Source organism: Vanacampus margaritifer, chromosome 20 (genome assembly GCF_051991255.1).
Source record: "Vanacampus margaritifer isolate UIUO_Vmar chromosome 20, RoL_Vmar_1.0, whole genome shotgun sequence".
NCBI classification, from domain to species: Eukaryota; Metazoa; Chordata; class Actinopteri; order Syngnathiformes; family Syngnathidae; genus Vanacampus; species Vanacampus margaritifer.
In genome coordinates, this window is record NC_135451.1 from 8,800,674 (window position 1) to 8,826,175 (window position 25,502).

General features: G+C 38.6%; 1 protein-coding gene and 1 non-coding gene across 3 annotated transcripts in view; one reads left to right on the forward strand and one right to left on the reverse strand.

The window, feature by feature from the left end:
* LOC144040306 (partitioning defective 3 homolog) overlaps positions 1-25,502 on the reverse strand; it is a 284,979-nt gene that overhangs the window by 255,975 nt on the left and 3,502 nt on the right. For both annotated transcript variants that reach the window (XM_077554419.1, XM_077554418.1), the window contains exon 2: positions 2,959-3,060. In XM_077554419.1, coding sequence (XP_077410545.1) covers positions 2,959-3,060 — 102 coding nt within the window. The remainder of the gene's footprint in view (positions 1-2,958; positions 3,061-25,502) is intronic.
* Positions 6,396-6,467, forward strand: trnaw-cca (transfer RNA tryptophan (anticodon CCA)). The gene has a single exon. It is a non-coding gene; the product is annotated as a tRNA-Trp (tRNA).

Sequence of the window (25,502 nt, forward strand, 5' to 3'; positions counted from 1 at the left end):
CCCATAATGAACCCTTTTCATTGATTTAGTAAGGCATCGCTTCCCTCCATTGTTTCACACCTAAGGCTGCTCTAAAAAAAAAAAAAGGACTCATTTCAATTTGTCACTTTGCCATCTGGTGTAAGGATTAATTGCAACTATCAAAGCAATTTGCAGCCACATTTCACAGCAATAAAAAATGTATCTGTTTTTTTCTTAAAAATTCTGAGCAACTTACTGTATATATATATATATATATATATATATATATATATATATATATATATATAGTTTCTTTTTTGTTATTTACTTTTTTATTGTCAAAATATATCTATTCTACAACAAGTCTTGTCAATGTAACACAAAATGAAATCCAACAAAAACATATATATATATAACACTCCGACATTCCAGTTCAATGTCACATAATAACTGCAATTGCAGATTTATATGATAAAATAAAATTAAAAAAGACTTCAACTGAACACACTAGAAAATATTTTCAAATTCTTTTGACCTTTCTTAATGACTAACATCAACCAAAAATACTTTAAAGCATGGATTAAATTTGAGCTTTATGAATATGAAATTTCCCTAATAAAATAAAAACACCAACAATATTACAAATATCTGTATCTTTGTATGCAAACCTAGTAATAATACTTTTGTGTATATTTTTTATTTTTTCTAAAAGCTCTGACGTAATGAGTTATTATCATCTGTATTTTCAATCATTGTCCAGCTGGTGGCAGCAGAGAACAAAAAACCTGAAGACTGATGTTGCACAAGGACAAGGAACACAATTTATTTCAAAAGGTTACGTGAACAAATGGCAAAAAAAAACGGAAAAAAAATGGTAGTACATTATAAAAAACATTATGACCCTTTTGAAATGCACCACCTCTTTTAAGACACAATTGAAAACTATGTATTTTAGACAAGCTTTTAGCTCAAATAGGCTGCAATTAACCAAACCTAAGATAAGCAGTATAGAAAATGCATGGATGAACTGATGATAAAGTAATAAGTATCTTATTTGTTGTTGTTGTTAATGATGATGATGATAATGATGATGATGATGATGATGATGATGATGATTAAAATTAATGTTAATATAATTCAATTCCATTTTCCTGGTATGTCAAGGCCTACTTGAAATTGAAAGAGCCCTCACGAAAAGACTTCATGATGCTGGATGGTTTGTTTCTTGTTCTTTTTAAACAGCTAATCTACTTAGTAACATACAGAGGTGGCAAATCCAGGTCCAGAAAGTAAGAACCCTGCCACAGTTTGGCTTTAGCCCCAGGTGCTAGCCAGCTAAGCTAGCTTCCTAGCTAGCTTCCCTGGTGCTTGTTTTCCTGCTAGGGAGCTAGCTAGCTAGGTAGCATCAGGGTTTAAAGCCAAACTGTGGCTGGGTTTTTACATTCTGGACCTGGATTTGCCACCTCTGGTAACATAATTTGACGATCGCTGCACATGTATTTTACAGGTACAGTATTGACTGCACAACTAAGCTAGTGTCATCCCTCACGTTAATCATTAAACCACACACATAAGGGTGAAAACTGCCTTTCAAAGCTTCACATCAACAACTTTAACTGGCTAAAATTAAGGGAAAGTCTTTGGTTACCTATTGTTAAACACAGAGAATCTAGGAGAGAGTTGCCAATCTAAAGAACTGGACAGACTGGATTTACTACTACTACTACTATAAACGCGCAAGAGGAACCAAACACCCACACGGTGTTTACACAAACTGTTGTAATGTTCATTTGAGCTGTTGTGGGAAAAATTTACACAATATATCATAATAATGCAGGAAATGCACAACTGGGACGAGAGCGGAACGCAACATGTGACCTAGAGAACCGGGTGGGTCTGTTAACGTGAGGGAGGTTGGTGAGATAGTGACGAGGTTATTGTTGGGTTTGAGTGTGAGAAGGATCTTGAAAGAAATGAGGTGTGTAATGGGTAGCCACTGAAGTTGCTGTGGAACAGGTGTGAGGTGACTGTCAAGGAATCTTGGTGAAACAAGGGCTCTAAACTAAACCTATGTCTTGAGTTTGGAAAAAAATTCAAATAAATCACTTTTTATTTTTTAATAAAGAAAGGTTTCCGTGAATGCGCATAAGAAACTGGTGGGGTTCAAAACGGGAGATTCCTCACTGATTTTACTTTCCAGTGCCACCCAAACTCTACTGACATCAATAGAGTAGTAGCAGGTGCAGGTGCAAAACTGGTGCTCTCACCCTTCATCTCACCTGATTTGTAACCATGGCACCTCGTCGTTATAATGAGCATGTACGCACGCTCATTCGCTTTCATCCACGCACATTAACGTTGAAGTCACACTCAAATCTGGGGCTGTCAAAATTAATCGATTCATTTGCAAGTAATCGATTATCAAAGTAATCAGCAATTATTTTAATAATTGAGTAATCGTTTGGAGCAATTTTTTTATGGAAAATTGTCGAAACTATCTCATTTCAGCATCTCAACAGTAATTAATCACTAATTGTGTTTTATTGCTATAAAAACATGGAACCTACCGAAAGAAAGATTAGAATCTCTTCTTTCATCAGGAAAAAAAAGTATATTTGTATCTGTTTCCGTTTTGCAGCAATTAGCATTAAAATATAGCTAAGTTTCATCATTATTCACTTTCCTGTTGAAAACACTGGCGAAAAGAGCTGGTTGCAACATAGCCCTGGCTGATCTCTTATACTCTGCTGCCACCTGCTGGCCGTTTTTTGTAATAACGACCATTGCTTTTAGTGACCTCTTCAGGTCACTATCTGCATCAAAGCCTTCAGTATACTCTAGCAGAAAGATACATTAAAAACAAACAACAGCATATAAATATGTTTTTGGAAATGAGGGACAATGTATAAAAAACGTATTTATACGTTTTGGGTTTAAATGAGTTATTAAACACTTATAGTAACAATTTATGTTATTTATACAAACATTAGGACTTACCCTGTCCTTGTCATCCGCCACATCACTGAGGACATCATCCAGGTCAAGGATTCCGCCATCACGGTGTTCCAACCTGTGGACCTGGACCCAATAGCTGGGGTCCTTAAAAAAAAAAAAAAGGGAGATGGGGTTGTGTTAGAAAAATCCATAGCATTAAGTTTATTTGCCATACACGTGCATAGGATTTGGGATGTTATCTGCGCCATGCAACATATGATCGCTGCCAAGCCAACAGATATTGGAATCAGCTGATCTGATCACTATGTGGGTCATAAAAGCGCTACCAGTTGGCACATTGTGATATTTTCATGGATTGACATCATGCTAGCTGTTATGAAATGTTTTAATCTTCTGTATGCCCTGATGCATTTATTCATGGCTTTTTCATAAAAAATGATCTGAACAAATGTGACCTGTGGATAAATCTCATGAAAACCAAAGATAACAATATCATTTAGATGCCGATTTGTTTCAAGTTAAGGACATACCAGACGCAAAATAATTTCCAAATCATGCGGGGTCCAGCACTACTTCTATTTCTATTTTCAGTCCATTTCATTTCTTTTTCTTTCTGGCTCTGACCAACATCTTCAAGCATTGAGGCATGAAAGCCAATCTAGACAAGAGGGGAAAGAGAAACCGATGAGCTAGAAGACTATTCCTTCCATCCTAATGTTAGGAAAGAATCCCCCTCTCGCTCTTTGTCTATGTTGTGTCCTCCCTCGGTCTGTTTGTTTTCTTCAGCCCTCGCTCTCCTCCAAACTGAGCTATCTTTGGGTCTGTGGTCAAATGCCTTCAGGCTCTGTTGTACTTAACTCCACTCTGGTTCACCAGGAAAAATGGTCCAACTTATGAAAGGAATGCTGGTGTGTTAAAAGTTTTTTTTTTTTTTTTTTTTTTTAGGTTATAAGGAAGGAAAATGTGGTAAGTCCAATGCTGTTACAAGAAACTGAGCAGGAAGAGGATGTTATTGAAAGTCACATTGAATATACAGTTGCCCGATATGATTGAATTCACCAAAGCTGGGCACTTACGACGTAACGTGGGCCCGTCATTGACGATGTCCACCTTTCCGCATATTTTACGCGCGCTTTATGACACGCCGACACTCGAATAAATGCACGGACTGAGCATGACGGGTCAATACGGACGCTGCTTTTCGGTCTGCGCATTTTTTTCCCTGAGTTTTCGCGTCGTAAAGCAAAATGTGGAAGTATTCACCAAAAATTGGGCATCCGTCATTAAAACGATGGAACTGCCCACCTCATGTTGATGCTCTGGGGGTGCACAATACACAGTAAATTCTGTAAGAGTAAATTTCACTCTATTTAGAGTGGGACCAAATAAACTCAGTTTTATAGTTATAGTTACACTTGAAAGAGCATGAAATAAAGAAATAAATAAAAAATAAAAGTTGCTCAAGGGTGGAGGAACGAACTCACAACCTTCAGGTTGGGAGACAGCCGATCTACTTCCTGAGCCACGCAGGTCCTGCTTTCTGCTAGAATATCGCTCGTGTCAGCTGCAGCTGATTCCATGATTCCATGGAATCTTCCTAGCGCCAAGAACAAAAATGATGTCTTTGGTCTCTTGGAGAAAATCAAACAGAAGTAAGGGCATAGCTCAGGTGGTAGTATGGTCGCCCAAGCTGAAGGTCGTGAGTTTGTTCCTCAACCCTTGAGTGACTTTTATTTTTATCCATCCATCCATTATCTACCGCTTATCCGGGGTCAGGTCGCGGGGGCAGCAGCTTTAGCAGGGAACCCCAGACTTCCCTCTCCCCAGCCACTTCAGCCAGCTCCTCCGACGGGATCCCAATGTGTTCCCAGGCCAGCCGAGAGACGTAGTCTCTCCAGCGTGTCCTGGGTCGTCCCCGAGGCCTCCCGGCGATGGGACATGCCCGGAACACTTCCCCAGGGAGGCATCCAGGAGGCATCCGAACCAGATGCCCGAGCCACCTCAACTGGTTCCTCTCAACGCGGAGGAGTAGCGGCTCGACACTGAGTCCCTCCCGGATGACCGAGCTTCTCACCCTATCTCTAAGGGAGACCCTGCGGAGGAAACTCATTTCGGCCGCTTGTATCCGGGATCTTGTTTTTTCGGTCACGACTCATCGGCTCGTGACCGTAGGTGAGGGCAGGAACGTAAATTTGACCGGTAAATTGAGAGTTTTGCCTTTCGGCTTAGCTCCTTCTTTACCACAAGGGACCGAAAAAAACGAAAAATAAAAATTAAAGTCCAACCTACCCTGTTCACGAGTAAAGGTAGGTTGGACTTTTATTTTTATTTATTTTTTATTTTTTACTCTTTTCCTAGTGTAAATCTTAGCCTACTCTAAAACTGAGTCTATTTGGTCCCTCTCTAAATAGAGTCAGATTTTCTCTACAGAATTCAAGTCAACCAGATCCGTTTCCCCAATGACTAAGATCTTCCTTTTTTCTAGTGGAAAGCTGAAGCAAGTAAATTCCATAAGAGCGTTGTTGGATCCGTTTGGTCTAAAGGACCAACCCAATCAAACATATTTCGGATGAATTCAGGATGAATGGACACACATTACCAGAAACACTATAGGAAGTTTTCCCGGCAAGTAAAGCTACAAAAGGTTGACCAGCTCCAGATTTAACTAAAATTCTTCAGGTGTAAAAAGCCAGGTGTCTAAATACTTCTGTTCATAAAGTGAACCAAAGGGGACAAAATTCTGTATTCAAAAGCCATATGTCAATTTGGCACAGACATCATCCTTGGCTTGTTCTTCAAATGGATTACTTTTAAGAGCAGCTCAGCCACAAAAACATAATCCCGAAGACACACTTGTGAAGCTGAAAGAACATGAGCAGACACTGTTTGGATTTGACATGCTTGGCGTGATGTAGGAGCTTTACAACTATGGTGCTCTGCCATGAGAAATATGAGCGCAAAGCCCTCATTTACAGAAGTATAAGCAGACTTCACTACTGAAAGGGACCTCAGGAAAAGAATGCTTGTCAAGAGTAAGAAGTATGCTGTGGATGTCAATGTTTTCATATTTCATTTACGACATGAACTCCATTCAATGTGATCATAAATTTGAATCCGTAAAGGAACCTGGGTGTTTATAGTTCGTCTTTAGCCACGTTGACCTTGTGAGAGTTACGCCACCTGACTTGCCTTGATCAGGTATTGACTTGTGAGGTGACACACCGGTTGGTCCCCTGTGTACGACACGCAAACACGTACTCACCGAGACTCAATAACGAGCAAGACAAAAGCTCTTTTCACCCTATTATCCATGTCTTTTGTACAACAGGAGATTTCCTGTCCTTGTCACAAGTTTGCACAAAAAAGCTTGTGCCCTGCGGTGATTCAGCGGAGGATTGTGTTCTAGAGAGAGAGAGGAAATGCGGCTGTTGCCATCCCGCAGCAACCGCAACTAGATTTTCTGTCGCTGCCCGTAACAGGACCTCGTGGCGCAACGGTAGCGCGTCTGACTCCAGATCAGAAGGTTGCGTGTTCAAATCACGTCGGGGTCATTCTTGTCAACCTTTTTGATTTCGAAATGTTCACAACTAGTGATTACATCTAAATAAAAAAAAACAAAGACGTGCACAAGAATTCGCAATAAAGATAAAAGGTTGTCATTTAAAGATAGTATCAACAAGCTCTCTTTTGTCAACTGGGTGAGATCTGATCCCTACACTGTGAGTCATACAGTAGAACGATGCTGTGCTGATGGCCAATGACTGCGAGAGACATTGCTCATCGCATGTAAAACATGTACAGCAGTTACAATCGTTTGTAATCATTCTAAAGACAACAACTATTGCACAATATTTTGGTAATCCTGTTTTAATCAAGAAAAACAACATTATACAAACTGAATTTTTATACAGTATATCCTTGGTTGAAAGTCCTTACATTCGTATGAATAGGGTCCTCTCAAGTAAATCAACAATTGTGAGAAGGAAAACTAGAGCAACAATTCCATACCTGTTTTGTGCATATGGTGATAAATCTGTCAAAGAGAGAAAGAAAATGGAGGCCACTACTGCATGAAGACTAAAGTCAACACAGTCTATTGATTTTTAAAGATTAACTTGAGTCTGTTAGAGGAAGCTTTTCAGGTTGAGTACAGTAAAGTTGAGGAACGTAAAGGCCGCATCGTCATTATTTTTTAAAAGTCACAGAATTACTACACAGAGAAACCTACAGACTGATGAAAATGACACAGGTTCTAATGATAATGAGCAGAGATGGCAAATCCAGGTCCAGAAAGTAAAAACCCTGCCACAGTTTGGCTTTAGTCACTCATGCTATCTAGCTAGCTACCTAGCAGGTAAACAAGCACCCGGGGAGTGTTAGACATTATTAACATTTTTAATTCTTTATTTCATATATTAACCATGTTGAAATGTTTGATAGATGTGTAAAGTAGGTGAAGTAGTGTTGAACTCAGTATAATTTGACCTTAACCTAAGCTGGTACATTGTTTGGTCTAAAAATTCCTTCTCAGTGTTTTGCGCACACACATTCTCTTCGTAAGAACAGATTTTGCCACACACATACCCTGAGAGCACCATCACTCATGGCCACTCTAAATCCAGTTCAATTTGTTTGTGAGATATTGTTTTGGGAAAAAAGTACGAAAAGTACCCTGAGAGTATATTTTGTCTAAAAGGACGAACACCGCTGCGGACTGTGTACGAAAATAATATTATGTAACATATTGTGTGAGAACCAATCTGTTTTACTTATTCATGATGGGAGGAGAATAGGTGTTCTCTTACTGATTTGGATTCTTTAAAAGCTGTATTCCGCAAAGGAGGGGGCACACACGCACCCTGGAATTCCACCTTTTACGTGATGTTCATTGTTGTGTGACCGGAGAATTCTCTGTAATAAATCATCTTTGCAAGGAATTTTTCTCACAGGAAGTCTATCTTCAAGTTTTTGGAACACGCAAAAGAGGACAAATAATTAGCCTCTTTCAGGAGCTAGCTAGGTTCAAATGTTCCTGAGCAGAGACGCCAAATCCAGGTCCAGAAAGTAAAAACCCTGCCACAGTTTGGCTTTAGCCCCTGATGCTAGCTAGCTAGCTAGCTCCCTAGCGGGCAAACAAGCACCATGGGAGCTAGCTAGGAAGCTAGCAAGCTAGCACCTGGGGCTAAAGCCAAACTTTGGCAGGGTTTTTCACTTTCTGGGCCTGGATTTGCTACCTCTGAACTTGAGTGTAAATACAAAACAGTGTTTGAGAAGTGAACTGAGACTACCACCACCACCCCCCAAAAAAAGGTGAAAACTCGATCCTGTAATTTCTGAGCTCTGGGTGTTCTGACCTCCCAGTGACTCACCAGCTCCAACCAAGTAGTTCAACCTGTCAGCCTCCCTCTTTCAGAGCGCAATGTAATCAAAATAAATCCTTCTTTTTTCAGAAAAAAGGAAAAAAATAAAATTAAAATTAAAAATAAATAAATCCTTCTGCTTTTTTTGCTTGCAAATATGAATCAAACATACAAAGTCGCTTTGGAGCTGCTGAGGAGAAATTATCCAATGACAAGTTAAAGAAAGATAAAAGCCATACCAATTTCTTTAGTCCTCCACAGCAAAGTCTACAACTGTGTGACCTTCTGATCCTCAACTCATCACCCTTTATGATTATAGAACATAGAAAGCTCAACATCTGGTCCAAATAAACAAAAACTGCCTCATGACTCAACAGGAGCTGGAATTGCTACTGCAGCCGGAGACGATGACCATGCGGACCTCATTGAGTGGTTGCCTAATGACACATCATTAAGCCAATTAGAGAGTCAACCTATCGTCAGGCTATGTGTATTTTGGGGTATGGCACATACATTTCTTGGTCATAGATCTGTAGTCGACAAAACATACGCCTAAAAGGAGAAGTGTGACTGTGGCGCGACATTCCTGACACGTACGTGTTTAAATAATCTCGGGGGTTAATTGTTTCTTTAGTACACATCACCTGTGCTAACCACAATTGCCCACACAAATGCAATTTCAACACCTCAGAATGTATGTAAGCACTTTGTAGAGTTAGCGCCTTATCGCAAGGAGCAACTGAAAGGCCCTAACGGTCTGGCACAAATGCTGAAAGCACACATTTCAAAAGGCCGGTGAATGAGAGAAAGCAAATTAAAACATCATGAATGAATCAACAATACAATGTAAGTGGCTATTAGAGGAAAGAAGCAGAAGGTGGGTGTCATGTTACGGAGAGATGCTTGAACCTCAGATCCCTTAGGGAGACGCTGCATTTAAGCCATCTGCTCATCCAGAGAACCCCAATGAGGACGGTCAGATTTCCTCGCAGATGTGAGAAGCAGCATATGATGACTTGGCAAAAATATAAAATATAGTTTACTTTGCGCCCTCAGAGAAATTACAGCGTATTTCCATCATGAGTGAAAGATCCAGCCAAATGAATTGGTGTTCCAACTTGGATAACTACCTTAAATGTCCCTCTTCAATGAAAATAAAAAAATGTCTCGTAAATTTGACACACCAGAAGGAAGACCGTTAACAAGCTTGACAAATCTGAATGAATACAATTGCTAAGTATATAGAATGAGGCTACAAAATAATGAAAAACAGTGCCCTGCGTGGTGAACACACGCCATGTTTGACTCTTACCTGTCAGTCAATATGAGCCGCAGGCTGAATTATGTATGCTAATGTTTATGATAAACAGTTAACGTTCACTTAAGTGTCTCTGTTATGTGGACCCACACACGAACCATAAGCTAATAGGCTGGCAATGGTCTGCGGGCTAGTGGGTTAACGTCATGCTAGCCCGCTACCGGTGTCATCGTGCATTAAGTCCTCACTCGGTTTTGTGTCATGTATGTGCATCCACATAACATAGCGGAATAGCGAGCTAGCTGGCTAACAAGTCGTGGCTTGGTCACCTAGCAAAATTTAGTTTGTTTTATTCTACAAAAAAATGACATCACAGATTTGGCGAAGAAGATTTGATGTGCTACATCTCAAACCTCTCGACCATCCAACAAAATGGAGTATATTGCTAATTCAGTCTCATCTAGTTTTCTACAGTAAAAAAATTACAAAAGCTATGAAAAATTAAGCTGCATACACAAAGACCTCCACAATCACAAAACTCCCCCAGGCAGGATTGTTCTATTTAATAATATACTAGCAATGAAACAGGAGTGCAGAAAAACACGGGTGCATAATTGGGCGAACAAAGATGTGAAATGAAACTTCTAGATAGTATTCCAATGCCGCCGTTAGCCCCACATTATGTGCATGGAATGTCGAATGGGAACGACAAAGAAGTGGCCGGAATTACAAAGATACATCGAAAGCATTTCCAATCGACAAAGTCTACCAAAGTGTGTTCTGACCATTTTGATTTAGGTAAGTGTCATTGTAAGATAGTAAAAATGCTTTTACCATAATGCAAGCGTGATATAAGTGAGCCGTTAGCCGTGGCTGGCTCTGGCTAAAAATAGATTTGTGGTCAAGATGTTCGATTTTGAGATCTCTCCAACTACGGTTAAGGTTTCTTATTTTCCTTTCCCAGCAGCCTAAAAGTTAAAATTGTTAAAGTGTACGAAAATAATGTTGTTGTTTTTGTTGTAACATGCTAGCGCAGCTAGCGCAGCTAGCGCAGCTAGCACAGCTAGCGCGTGCGGGGAACTAGCTACTTGGTTTAAAAAATAATTATTCACCTTGAATTCACAATTGATAAATGCACATAGCAACCAATAAAATCCGAAAGTACAGAAGACGCAATAATGTCCGTGTTTTAAGAGCCATCCTGCCTTAGAGCATACGTTTCCAAATTGTCCGGTCCGGGCAGTATCGACAAATGTTTGTAATCCACAGTTGACTAAAGAAATGTAAATATCCAACTAAGCATCCCCAAAGGGAAAAACATACTTCAAGGCCTTAAGTCCAGCACACACAAGAATATTTGCTTTGGTTCATGCTCAAGATCAGTACATGCAACAAACGTGTACCATTCCATGTAATTCTGTACAAAATTCCTAAGATTATGCTTTGTTAATACAACATTTTGGCAGCTTTTCATGCCCGTAAAGTCAAAAGCTGACGGTGACTTTTGGCTCACAGATGCATGTTCGCAATCTGAGGTCTTCCTCCATCTATTGATGCTTATGTTAAAGGCTGAATTCACACTAAATACTGAAAGTAACATAATTCAGTTTTCTTGCTGTCACGTAGAACAATTTGCATATGGGTCATGGAAGCGTCAGGAGGAAAAAAAACTGTTTGAATAACATTTGACACGCTAGAGGTCATCGAACCTTGTAGTGCAATGGAAGTGTGTCTGAATGCTGTTCAGTTGAGTCTTTGAATCCAGTCCAGTTTAGTACACATCAAAAAGGGTCTCATTTTGAACAACCTTTAGTCATGGAATAAGTCTACTAGACAGAAGCTGCTTTCATCATTCTACATGGCCAGTCTGCCTTTTGATACGCAATCTAGATATGAGGTTATCTTTCCAACCAAAACTGGGCACAGACATCTTTGACCCAATTGACCACACCATCTCCCTTATCTAACAATAGGCTATAGACCAGTGTTTTCTCTGCATAAGAAGCAAAGGATCCAATCAGCATCACCACAGCACTGACAACGAACCATGGACCTCTAAGGCTAATGGCCATCTTTGTTTCAGCACACTGTTTCAGTTAACATTCAACAGAAAGTTTGGCTTTTGGCATGGCAACATATTCATGAATCTCTAGACTTGTTAAAAGACAGAAACAAAAAAAAAATGGTAACCCAGGTCCAGAAAGTAAAGCTAGATTGCTAGCTAAAGTTTGGCTTTAGCTAGCAATCTCCCTAGCTAGCTCCCCGGGTGCTTGTTCACCTGCTAGGGAGCTAGCTTTAGACCTAGGTGCTAGCTAGCTAGCACCCCGGATGGTTGCTAGGCAACTAGCTAGCTAGCTAGCACAAGGGGCTAAAGCCAAACTGTGGCAGGGTTTTTACTTTCTGGACCTGGATTTGCCATCTCTGGCACTGGTAATCAAGAAACAGAAAGCCCTTTCGTTCCGCTTCAAATTTGTCACTCTCTAATCTCCCACGCTTGGCTGCTCGACTCCTCTAACTATAACATCATATTTTTAGCAGAGCAGAACTTGTGACTTCAGATGGTTTTAATTATTTCCCCACCGGAACAGCAGCTGGAACACTTACAGAACAAGAACAGTGGGCAAAATTGAGTATGACATGTCTGCAGGCTGCAAGGCTACTCCTCCCAACTGCTTATCGTGCCCTTGTCTGTTGCCTGCTAATGGACTGACCATTCAAGCTTCAGAGCACGTCAATGCATTGAACCACTTATTTCTAGTCAACATGAGCTCTGAGCTCATATTTCATTTATATGTTCTGCCACTATTCATTCACTACACAATGACCAAAGACTGATTTGTACCTCCTACCAGATTTTGCAAGATGTACAAATTTAAGAGAACCAGTCCGAATATGACATCATTAACAGTAGAGAGAGGGAAGAAATGGGACCCCACCCATTTATTTCCTCGGTCTTCCCCAATTGATAGCAACAGTAAAGGAAGAGGCGGTGAAATCAGATGAGAAAATTCTGATGGCAGAAACCACTGGAGGCTATGCTGCAAGGTTAATTGCAGAAACGTCTATGTAAATTGATGAGTGAACATTCCACCCCGCTACATACTCAGAATCTGTATAAACTGGTTTAATTGTGAAACTTAAAAAAAAAAAAGGGGCTACAATCAAACATCATTCTCATGGTCAGTTTTTTAATAGACCGATTGGATTTTGAAAAAAGCATTGCATTGGTCAAGTACAACAGTTGTTAAACCAAAAGTCACCCAGACATAACATTTGTTGCCATGCGGCCTAAGTGTAAGAGGCAATGCGTCAGTTTGACATTCTCCCTCAAGCTACTCTCTGGCGCTTGGCGCTTTCACTGAGGCTTCTCTTATTCAAGGCAATGAGTGATGGAGGATAGCCCTATCAATCTCTCTTTAAGACCACCAGTGTGGATGGCAGGCGTGGTGTGAAAATAAAAGGGAGAAAATGGCACGGAGCCATGCGGTGGCCGCGGTGGTTATAGAGGATGATGTGGAAATGGTGACAGGAGTCTTTTGTGGTCTGCTGGTGGGGATGAAGAACTGCAGATGCCCCTCACACCCACCCAGGATGATTTAAAACAGAAGGTCCAAAAGTCTCCTGGGACGAGCGTTTACTTATGAACTATAGTCGACCTACCAAATTTAAACACCTAGAAAGATCCATTAAAATAGCCAAAATTGGTGGAAGGAAAGATGACGTTGGTCGGGTTTCACTCTTCCAGTGGACTTTTGCAGTGACTAAAAAATATTTTTTGAGTCATACAGGAAGGCTCACCGATGTTAAAAAGAGAGCCTGGCTCCTACTTTTAACACAAAAAAAAAAGAATAGAAATGACGAGAAATTTCAAAATAATTCGCTAAACTGACAAATAACGTCAATACAGTGGTCCGGACCAACCAATAATATCAAAGGGTACGTTCGGAAATACACTCTGAATTCCATGCGCAACACTGAGAGCGCTCTGCTCCTATTAGTTTCCAAACGTACCACTATTACGTGTGTTTTGTTGTGGTTACAGTGGCTGTTTCTTAAAATGGACAAAAGTGTGGTCCCACAAAGCTAGCTAGCGTCAACATTAGCCAGCACAAGAACAACCACCTTCAGAAAAGCCCCAGACCTAGCGCCAAAAAAATCCTTAAGTTACCAACTTCAGAAGTAGCCGCAGTACATAAGAAATGAATTTAGATCCCGGATCAGGTCACAACCCTGACATCTTGCTAGTAACATTTCTATCTCCTACTGCCCGACGCCACTGGAGCGTTCCGTTTTTGAATGTCAAATTCTGAACCAGTGCGCGTATTTCCAAACACGCCCAACATTGCTCCGGGCTAAGGTGACGACTAATCGCGGCTCGCCTGTTTTCTGAAGCTGAGCCATGATTGGTCGTTACCTGAGCAACTGTGATGTCATTTTCAGTCGACAGCAAGTGGCAATATGGCCGTTCCCCCCTGAAATGGATAAAAATGTGTGGATTTTGCTGCTTAACTCTTGTTCCACTAACACCTAGTACAAAAATAATCTAACCATCAAATCACATAATGATACACTTCACTGTACTTTTTGGATCAAAGTCAGCCTATTTTAAGTTTGAATCAAATGGGGTTTGAGCCTGCAGCTGCGTGAGCAGCATCATGTGATCACGGGACATCAAACACTGAAACATCGCCCGCACTGAAGGTGGGTTAGATTCACGCTCGAGTCACACATGTACGTTGTTATTTAACTTACGACCTTGGCTTATGGCTAACTGCTAGCAAGGGCCAAAGGAGAATATCACTTGGATGTGCTATAATGCATATACAGCAGGTCATGTTTGGTATACACGAGGACTTAATTAGTAGTTATGTGGCGGAGAGACACCCAATTTGTGTTAACAAATGTACCGAAAAATTTCTTTGAACACGGTCACGCAACTCGCTCATAAATCCGCCATCCATGTGCCCATACAAAGACAATTACAGTGGAAAGAAGGAACTCTGCGGTGAACTTGGGAGCTTTTTCTCAAGAACGCTTCGACAACTGCTGGGAATGAGGCAACGAAAAAGCTCGAGGTGCTGCGGGGCAGTCGGTCGTATGCAAAGTGAATGTTGGTTGAAAGACAGAGCGGCTGCTGACAGTGAGTGAGAAACCGGCTGGACCAGGTCAATCGCACACCCACGCAGCCCTGCACTCTACAGGGTGCCACTCGCACATTCCGTGACAAAACCGAATAATTATGAGTGAGGACGATCTCAGAGGGTGACAGATGTGTCGGACAGATGGGGGGAGGTTTACGCAGTCTTGTTTTGTAGACTTCATTAGCACAAGAATGACCATCGATGTGATGTAAGATAGTCGACCCCCACTGCCGTTTACTTAGTAATGTCACATTTATAACCAGTATTACCAGTAAACAAATACGCACCCAGTAGTTTCAACATATAGAAAATATAGCAGGTGCATTTCCATAACTTGTTTCGAGAGGCTGCACATTTCGCAGCTATCATTTGTAGCCATCTTATGTAGGAGGGCATTATAGATCAAATATAAACATCTTAGCAGCTTATAAGAAACATCCTTGGCCTGTCAACAGCCGCTCAACCTACAAGTTATTTTGAAAAAAGGCAAGAAAAGACATGTTCTGTGAATCCAGAAGAAACAGGTTATGCCACTATAACATCGAACATCACTTGTGTAAAGGGATGCGTAACATTGAATTGGCAATGTAAATGACATGACACAATATTAATGACACGCACCATGCAGTTTGTAAAGCAGTGACTTGTGATCTTTCTGACTACAAAAGAGATTGAGATTTTACGGCATTGAGACCGCATCACTGGAAATATTTTTTGTTTCACTGCCATCAACATCCTCACGGTTTAGCCACATTTTTTTAAACATTGATGATCAGAAATGGGTTTCCAAAGGTTGAAAGCAAACCTTTTTTTCCAAGGAAACAATCAACAGCATGAAATTCTGCATATGTGACTTCAGAACTTGAAAGGAATATGAACACTGAATGCACAATACACACTACATGTCCTAAAGACAAATCCAAGTTAAAAAAAAATAATAATAAATAGCCTTAGAATACATATTCAAACACTTCAACTGAAAATTGAAATGAGCACAAATGCATACTCGCTTGATGAAAATTCAGATCGGAATGTAGGCTTACTGGACAGAAGACATTATGTGATAATGCATTATTTTTTATCTATCTATTCATCTGTCTGTCTGTCTATCTATCTATCTATCTCTCCATCCATCCATCCATCCAGCTAGCTAGCTAGCTATAGCTATATATGTGGCTAGCTATCTAACTAGCTACGTATCCAGCTGTCTATCTGTCTGTCTGTCTGTCTATCTATCCATCCACCATCCGTCTTGCTAGCTATATATGTGGCTGTCTATCTAGCTAGCTACGTATCTATCTATCTATCTGTCTATCTATCTATCTATCTCTCCATCCATCCATCCAGCTAGCTAGCTAGCTATAGCTATGTATGTGGCTAGCTATCTAGCTAGCTACGTATCCAGCTGTCTATCTGTCTGTCTGTCTGTCTATCTATCCATCCACCATCCGTCTTGCTAGCTATATATGTGGCTATCTATCTAGCTAGCTACGTATCTATCTATCTATCTATCTATCTATCTATCTATCTCTCCATCCATCCATCCAGCTAGCTAGCTAGCTATAGCTATATATCTGATTATCTATAGATAGATAGCTATCACTAAATTAATTTGGTATATTATTTGTAGGTCTTCAAAAACACAGTTTGTCTCAAACTATACCTGTAAATCTAAGGCTCTCTTTAGGTGGACCGGCTGCTGTCCTTTTTAATTCCGGGTTACATGTAACCCATGAACCCAAGTTAGCATTTGCGGTTACGTCGAAATAGTTCCCATATTGATCTGCTGCACTTCCTCAGTTTACTCTGGACTTACTGACCTAGTTTCAAAGTCCAAGTTACAATTGGCATAGAACCATTTTACTTTAATTCACCACAACCCATCAAGCTAGAGTTAGTTTGTTTTTTCAAACAAATATTCTGTTTATTTTGTATATTCTCTCCTGGCCTAAAAACAATCAGAAGTAATGAAAAAAAAAAAACACTTAACTTACCCCACATTTATTAACTGTATTCAAAGACAGAAATGTAGCTCCACATAGTGCCAATTTTTACCTATCACTCGACACATGCGGTACTGCTTGAGTTCGAAATATGGTCCAAACGACAAATTTTCCTCACAGTGCCGCCAACAAAACTGTGCATTTCAAGGAGGTATTTTCTCCAACAGCCCTGAGCATTTCCATTTTGCAGCTTAGTGTGGATGTTTGAGAGGATATGATGGTGGGCAGATGTTTGGCAAACACGTACATGGTGAAGATTTGTACAAATCCAAGTCATCTTGTATAAACCGAGCTGAACAGAAAAGTTAATGAATGGAAAAACAGGCTTGAGTGAACATTGCTATAGGGCTAAAAGATAGATCATTATTTTATGTTTATCCAACGCATTGACAGCAAATAACAATCATACTGGTTTGAATACATTTTCAAATTAAGACATGCATCAATGTGATTTTTTTTTTCATGTTAAACTGTAATACAGGAAAGACAGAAAGCAATCTTAATGCCTTTGTAAATGGGACAGGTGGTAGAATAAATTGATAACATAAACATAGCTGTTACAAAAAGTGCAGTATGAGTTAAAATGCTAGAGGCCATTTTGAGATAATCAGGCAAAACTGTACCAAGGGAAGCAGCCTGAAAAAGTCACTTAAGGACTTCAGATGAATTATAATTAACACTCCTGACTACTCAATGAATAATGAAATTAATTGCCCTTAAGAATAACCCAGTTTATTTTTTTTTAATAATAAAAATAATAACCCGGTTCAAAATATTAAGAACAACAATTAAGAACATCTCCGAATTGGTTATGGAATTTTCTTTTGTGCAAAATTGTATATAGTGGGCACTTAATGTGTACCAGATGCACAATCTACAGGAATGAGATTCACACACAGCTATACCACAGCAGGCACTGGGCAAATTACGCACATTCCATTTTCATATATATATATATATATATATATATATATATATTTTTTTTTTTTTTTTTTTTTTTTTAAAGCTCACCAGGAATAAGACACTGTAACTTACCAAGAAGAAATAAAACTGAATATTAAAGAATATTAACATTTTATTTATTTTGTTTATTTTATTATTATTATTAATATGTATTTTATTTTATTGTATTTATTTAAACTAACTCACCAGTGATAAGATATTGTAACTTACTAAGAAGAAATAAAACAGAATATTAAAAAATATTAACATTTCATTTGTTTAATTTATCTCATTATTATTTATTTTATTTTTTATATTTATTTCAACTTAACATGGTACATATTTTTACATACAGATTTTTGTTTTTATTTACTTTTTTTTTTTTTTAACAACACCATTTTAGAGCAGTAATTTTAATACCGTTATAGCGCAATATTTTTGCTCATGGTATTGGTTGTCCTGCCATAAGGATCTAATATTGGCCTGTTTCTTGTATGTCACTGTCATTGCCATTGTCAGCAATCATTTTATACAATGTGGTTATTATTGCGGTTGCCAGAGGTGGGAAATCCAGTTCCAGAAAGTAAACACCCTGCCACAGTTTGGCTTTAGCTTCAGGTGCTAGTTAGCGAGCTAGCTCCCATGGTGCTCGTTTTGCCTGCTAGGGAGCTAGCTAGCTAGCACAAGGGGCTAAAGCCAAACTGTGGCGGGGTTTTTACTTTTTGTCCCTGGATTTGCCGGGTTGGGCAGCCTCAATGCTATACAGAGAGGTGTTTCTAATACAAGGGTAACCTTCCTTCACATGTGTGCAATGTTAACATGCACACAAATTCATAATCCGGGCACTGAAGAAAGAAAAGGCAGCTTTTGTTTGCTCACGTTAATCCTTGGAAAATGAAGAGTTAAGTTACTCCTTGCCTTCCAAGGCGCTCCCAGACTGATGGAATCTTGTTTGTTACAACTCTCCAACCATTGTCTAAAAGTTTAACATGGAAAATAAATAGCACAATTTGCAGAAACTGTGAATATGAGCCCATGACCAACATGCGAACTGATGCTGCAGAAAATCTATTAATAAACTATGTACAACAACAACAGCAATATTAGGGCTTAGTATTTCTTGATGCACTTGTTTCTCAATCATTTGTACTGTATTATTACCCAAAGGAAATAGTGAACGTTTACAACTGCCTTTTTATGGTTTGACAAACAACTAACGCTTGGGACTCTGTTGCAACTGCAATCACTGTCGCAGAAATCAGCTGCTGGCAAAACGCTAGATCACACCCAGGAGGGCCTGACATGTCGTGTCGTGTCAAAACAAACCACATAGCTGGCCTTTGCTACAACTTGCTCACTTTGATTACATCCAGCTTTAGGAAGGATACGTCCCCTGATAGAGATGTGGGGAACATCAAAATAAAATGGAAATAAATGCAATGACCCCTCCTATACTGTTAGTTACAAGCCTGAATAACAAACAGAAGGATGTAAAGTACATCTCAACTTCTCTAATCTCGTCAGTACGGCGCTAATATGTGTCATTCCTTGCAGAGGATACAGAATATATGACTGTGAGTAGTGTTGCATCTGCAAATGTAATAGTTGAACAGTTCTTCATAAAAGAGGGTTCAAGTTGTGTATTGCCACTCCCAGTTGAAGTTTACTGTCAAACTACCACCATATGTATTTAATATAAGGGTGTCAGGCGATTAAAAATTTGAATCGTGATTATTCGCGTGACTTCGATAGTTAACTCCCGATTAATCACAAATTTTAAATCTGTTCTAAATAAAATGTACAATAAAATGTTTTTTTGTAAGTTTTCAAACTTGTTAACGTAAAAGTGGGGGAAAAATGTTAAACCAATAGAAATATGGCTGCATCTTTTAGTCACAGAAATGTCATAATAATTCATAAAATTTAGTTAAATTTACTGTACTGTAAAAAACGAGTGTGATATTGATTTGGGTTTAGGTCATTTTTCTGCCACTAGATGGCATAATTGCATTTGTAAGACGCTGGTGACAGCTCAGTGCATTTTTCTTTTCATATTAAGAGCTATCTAATCTTTAACATGAAGTAGCTTGTGAAATTCTGCACATTTTTAAAATTGTAAAATACAACTTGACCCCAGTCTCCGCAAATATATGCATTATAATTAAATTTATTACTGCTACATTTTGACATGGACGTGTCTCCTGCATTGCGACTGGAATTCCCCCAGTACATGTTTTCCAAGTAAGGGGCGGTCATTAATCGCGTGTTTAAAAAAAAATTAGTGGTGTTAAATTAACTTTAAATTAACTCAAAATTAAAGCACTAATTTTGACGCCCCTAATTTATAACATTGCAGCTTTATTTATATATATTTATTTATACCAAAGTGTTGAACACAAATTGAATAATAAAAAGACACCAAAAGAAGCCAACTACAATAAAAATAAAAAATAAAAAACAAAACAGTAAAAAGCACAGAAAATTATATATAAAAAACAGTAACAAAAAGTCAGCTCTGAAGCCAAGTTAAAACAGTCTGCTAGCTTAATGCTAATGCTAAATAACATTTATGCGGCTGTGCTATACGGACTGAACACATGCTGCTTTTTGTGAAATGAGTTGAGGCAAGAAAGTCAAGATAAATGGTGTCAGGTTAAGTATAGACTTTAGACAGTAGAAGTTGTGAGGGGGGGAAAAAAGTCCACCTAAGCAGCATTTGAGACAAATGATCTGCCCAAATGACATTTTAATCAACACCTTGTCAAAATGTCCCAGGAAAAATTTGACTTGAAGTATTTATGCACCCCTACTGTACTGTGTTTTTCGCCTCTGTCCCCCAACTTAAGCTAAGTATAGCTACAAGCAAAGAAGTATGCGCAGACAAAAATAACAGTAATTAAAATGATAACCAAAAATGCAGACATCAAATAAATAGTGAAAAAGAACTTTACGAAAAACCCCAGCAATTTGACCGACTTACTCAACATCAAGCGTCTGTTCTATTGTAATGCTACTGGCTAATAATTAACTGGATTGTCTGAACCACTGAGTTTGTAAATAGTTGGCTGAGACAGGAAATCACACACTTGTAGGGCGCTGGAACTCCTGTTTTATGTCTCCTGTGTAAACGTTCTTAGATCAATCTGAAAGCAAATGGATGGAGTCACCGTTCAGACTCTTGCATGGGGTAAAAAATAAATGCCAGTGTGCATTTTGATTGTATGCATTAGGGCCAGTGAAGAGGGGAAAAGGGTTGGCAGGCTTCTGACTTTATTCTCAGAATTTACACTTTAAAGTGAGAATTCTGACTTTAATCTCAGAATTCTGACTTTAAAGTGATAATTCTGACTTTATTCTCATATTTCTGACTTTCTGACTTCCCTCCCACAATTCATAGCGCTACGTCACAAAGTCAGAATTCTCACTTTAAAGCCAGAATTCTGAGATTAAAGTGGGAATTCTCACTTTGAAGTCAGAATTCTGAGTTTACAGTCAAAATTAAGAGAATAAAGTCCGAATTCTGAGAATAAAGTGAAAATGTTCACTTTAAAGTGAGAATTATCACTTCAATTCTAATCTCAGAATTCTGAATTTAAAGTGAGAATTCTGAGTTTAAGGTCAGAATTCTGAGAATAAAGTCAGAATTCTGATATTAAAGTCAGAATACTCACTTTAAAGTCAGAATTCTGAGAACAAAGTCAGAATTCTCACTTTAAGGAAAGTGAGAATTCTGAGCTAAAAAGTGAGAATTCTGAGTTTAAAGTCAGAATTCTGAGTTTAAAGTCAGAATTCTGAGAATAAAGTCAGAATTGGGAGTTTAAAGTCAAAATTAAGAGAATAAAGTCCAAATTCTGAGAATAAAGTGAAAATTTTCACTTTAAAGTGAGAATTATCACTTCAATTCTAATCTCAGAATTCTGAATTTAAAGTGAGAATTCTGAGTTTAAGGTCAGAATTCTGAGAATAAAGTCAGAATTCTGATATTAAAGTCAGAATACTCACTTTAAAGTCAGAATTCTGAGAACAAAGTGAGAATTCTCACATTTTAGCTCAGAATTCTCACTTTGCTTAAAGTGAGAATTCTGACTTTGTTCTCAGAATTCTGACTTTAAAGTGAGTATTCTGACTTTAATATCAGACCTTAAACTCAGAATTCTCACTTTAAATTCAGAATTCTGAGTTTAAAGTCAGAATTCTGACTTTAAATTCAGAATTCTGAGCTAAAAAGGGAGAATTCTGAGAATAAAGTCAGAATTCTGAGTTGAAAGTCAGAATTCTGAGCTAAAAAGTGAGAATTCTCACTTTAGAGTCACAATTCTGAATTTAAAGTCAGAATTCTGAGTTTATAGTCAGAATTCTGAGAATAAAGTCAGAATTCTGAGATTAAAGTGAGAATTCTAACTTTAAAGTTAGAATTCTGTGATTAAAGTAAGAATCCTGACAACCCATTTTTTTTCACTTCACTGGCCCTAATCCTCTTCCGCAACTACAAAAAAAAATAGTTCACTCAAATCAGTAGCGACATAAGAAGCACACCCCAGATATCCTGATATATTTGTCCAATATGTAGCCAGAAAACACCAGTCATGCAAGGACTTGGCATCGCATCGGTATTTGGCACTATTACACGTGGCTTGCCGACCGCCGCACTTGGCAAGAGCTGCCAGAAATCCTTGCAGCTTTGCATGCAACACTCAAGCTCAACCCTGAGTTGAGAGTCCCTGATGCCGGTTGCACCGTTGGCTGGCGCAAGTCTTCGCATGCCTGTGCTCTCCCCACCACCTACGCAGCACGTGTGCAACTGTTTTGTGTACACAGGAGTGGCATTCGAGGCGGAAGGGAGGCCCTGAAATGCCCTCACCTTGACCCTGAACAAAGACACTGTTTGATAAGGGCCTCGCTTGTGGTGTCATTGATCTTTGGGCCAGTCGAGTGAGTGGGGGAACCCGCTACACAGCCTGTGGATCAGGGAAGGAGGGTTGTAAAATGCAGTAACCTAGTCTTCGATATTCATCTGGGTTTCCCCCCCCCCAGAAAATTTGCTAAGCCTGGTGGTAGAGACGCCTACCGGCGGCCCACCATGTTTTTGTAAAAATAAATGAATACATAAATCAAAGTGGACAGGAATTTTTGAAATTATGCCGATTTTTTTTCCTTTTTTTTTTGTAAGCCATTTCTCAACCATACTTAAACATAATCTTTAGAGCTGTCAAAATGAATCGGTTAGCGACAAGTAATCGATTATCAAATTAATTAATTAATTTTAATAATCGAGTAATCGTTTGGAGATTTAATTTTAAATTGTCAAAATCTTCTGATTTCAGCATATCAACAGTAATTGTTCACTGATTTGTGTAGTCTTTCTTAACAAATTTTTAAAAAGACGGATTATCTTCTAAATTTAATCAAAATAAGACATTTGCAAATATTTGTTTTTACTTTGGAAAACAATGACCGAACCGGTAACATAGCACAATATTCATAACCCACTTTTTTTTTTTTATTCGTGTAATTTTCGGATGTGGATACAGAGACCACACTAATCCAATATTTATACAACTTAAAACTTTAAAAATTCAACAAATTGATGGAGTTTAACCGCCTCAAAATAATGTATAAATCCCGTCATGAAATTTGACCAATTAACATGCAAATCAAATAAATAAATAAAAAGTGAGTACAAATTAAGAGGAACAGATATTTTTTCCAAACCCGAGTACTGAACAAAACAAAAAGAACAATCATTTTGTGGAACAATCTGGATTATAAAATTGAATCATCTCAGTCTATTTGTATTTTTTTTAAATGTATAAAAGCACAATTACTGGAAAAAAATATATATATACTGTATAGCACAAGGTCATGCTGTTGAATTATTTTGTTTAATTGTTATATTGAAAGCGTCTTGACTGCTTGCTTTAATTTATTTTGTGTTGATCTCTCTCTTTATGACACAGCTAACAAATTATTCCTGAAAATCTCTCATACAGTGCAGTTCGACTGCTAAATTTAAACTGGAAACTTTTGCCAGTCTTTTCTGCCGTGTGTGTGAAACGGTACCCAAAAAGGGTTTCGATGACCCGCGTTACAGTCTACATTTACAGCAGCACAGCCTCCGATCAATGGACTCGTCTCCGGCATTCTGCTGAGCCACGGGAAATGATGGTGCACAAGAAAATGAGTATGGTAACTGTTTATGATTATTTGGACGTCATTGCAATTTGCATAAAATTCTGTGTTGCTAGTATAACAACGGATGATTTCGTACACGCAAGTCTGGTCTGACCGAGGTAAAAAATAAATAAATAAAGATACATGGTGAATCGCAGTCAACTCCATCATGTCCGCGTGGGGATTTATGGCAGCTCTTTATCTTTTCTCCTGCTTAAGTCCTCAATAAGTACTTGATGGGCCAAGTGCTGAAAAACATCAGCCTTGAAGAGACGCGCAAAGCAATTTCGCGCTCACCCTTCATGACTGCGCATAGTGACGAGCAGATTTGCTCTGAAGTTAATGGCGTTTGAGTGGCCCGTTCACGCATGCTTCCCTTTGCCACAGACAGAAGAAAAGGAACAACAGAATAGCTTGTTTGAAAAAAATAAAAATAAAATTAAATAAAATCACGATTAATCGGCTAATCACGATTAATCGCCTAATCATGATTAATTGCCTAGTAAAAAAGCCTTTTTTCTCAACATGAAGGTTATGTATTAATTCTTTTGACATTTTTTTGATCCACCGCGCACGCTCATCCTCCTCTTTTTATAATCAGTTAATTACTTGCATAATTTCAAATGTAAAAAAAAATGACACCCCCCCATTAGTTTGACATGAACGAATATTCTAAACGTGATACGCAAACATTCATTAAATGCTTTGCTTTAATGCATGAAATTATGTTTATTGCTCAAACACAACCTGTGCTAGCTTAAACGTAGCCATCCGCTGTCACGCTAAAGGCTAATCTATGGTCAAAATTCATTCATGATTAATGCGATCATTTTTTGTGAATGATTCATCAATTAACACTTTAGGGGTGTTGGGGAAAAAAACGATTCGGCAATATATCGCGATATTACAGCGCGCAATTCTCGAATGGATTAATATTTTTTTATGGGAATATTCAACAAAACGTCTTACTTAGGGTTAGGATTTACACATTAAGCATGGAAGAATGTTATATTAATGGAACATTAAGCCTTATTTGATTCCAGTGCTGTTCAAACATGACAACAGACTGCAACCTGAATTTTCAGATAAATACATTTTCATACAAATCTTACAGTGTAAATGTACAAGTTTACTGATTAGTATTTTCTAAATTAGAGTTTTTAAAAAATCGCAATAATCAATTTATAGATTCGTATTGGGATTAATCAGAATCAAATCGGCAGGTACTAGGCAATTCACACCCTAATATATATATATATATATATATATATATATATATATATATATATATATATATATATATATATATGACAGTGTCAGTCAAAACCGACCATTAAGACGGATTATGGTTTAATGCTTTGTCAGCTCTGAGAACATTTTCAAATCTCAAGTGACTCTCCATACGAGCGATTATGTCTTCCCGAGGCCCAAAGGGCTTAACGGACCTGTTGCAGATGGCCATGTTCTCCGGAGCCAACGCGTCTCCATTTACAGTACCACAGCACGGATCGATGGGCCGCTCGCTTCCATTCTGCTGAGCCGCGGGAAACTATTAAAGGGGATGTGTGATCACCGGAAGTTCTCTTTAAGAATGAATGTTGATCCAGAGAGTATTTCAGCAGTGTTTAGTCTCGGCGGCTAAATGCAAAAAATATTCCATCCATCCATCCATTTTCTTGGCCGCTTTTTCCTCACAAGGGTCGCGGGGGTG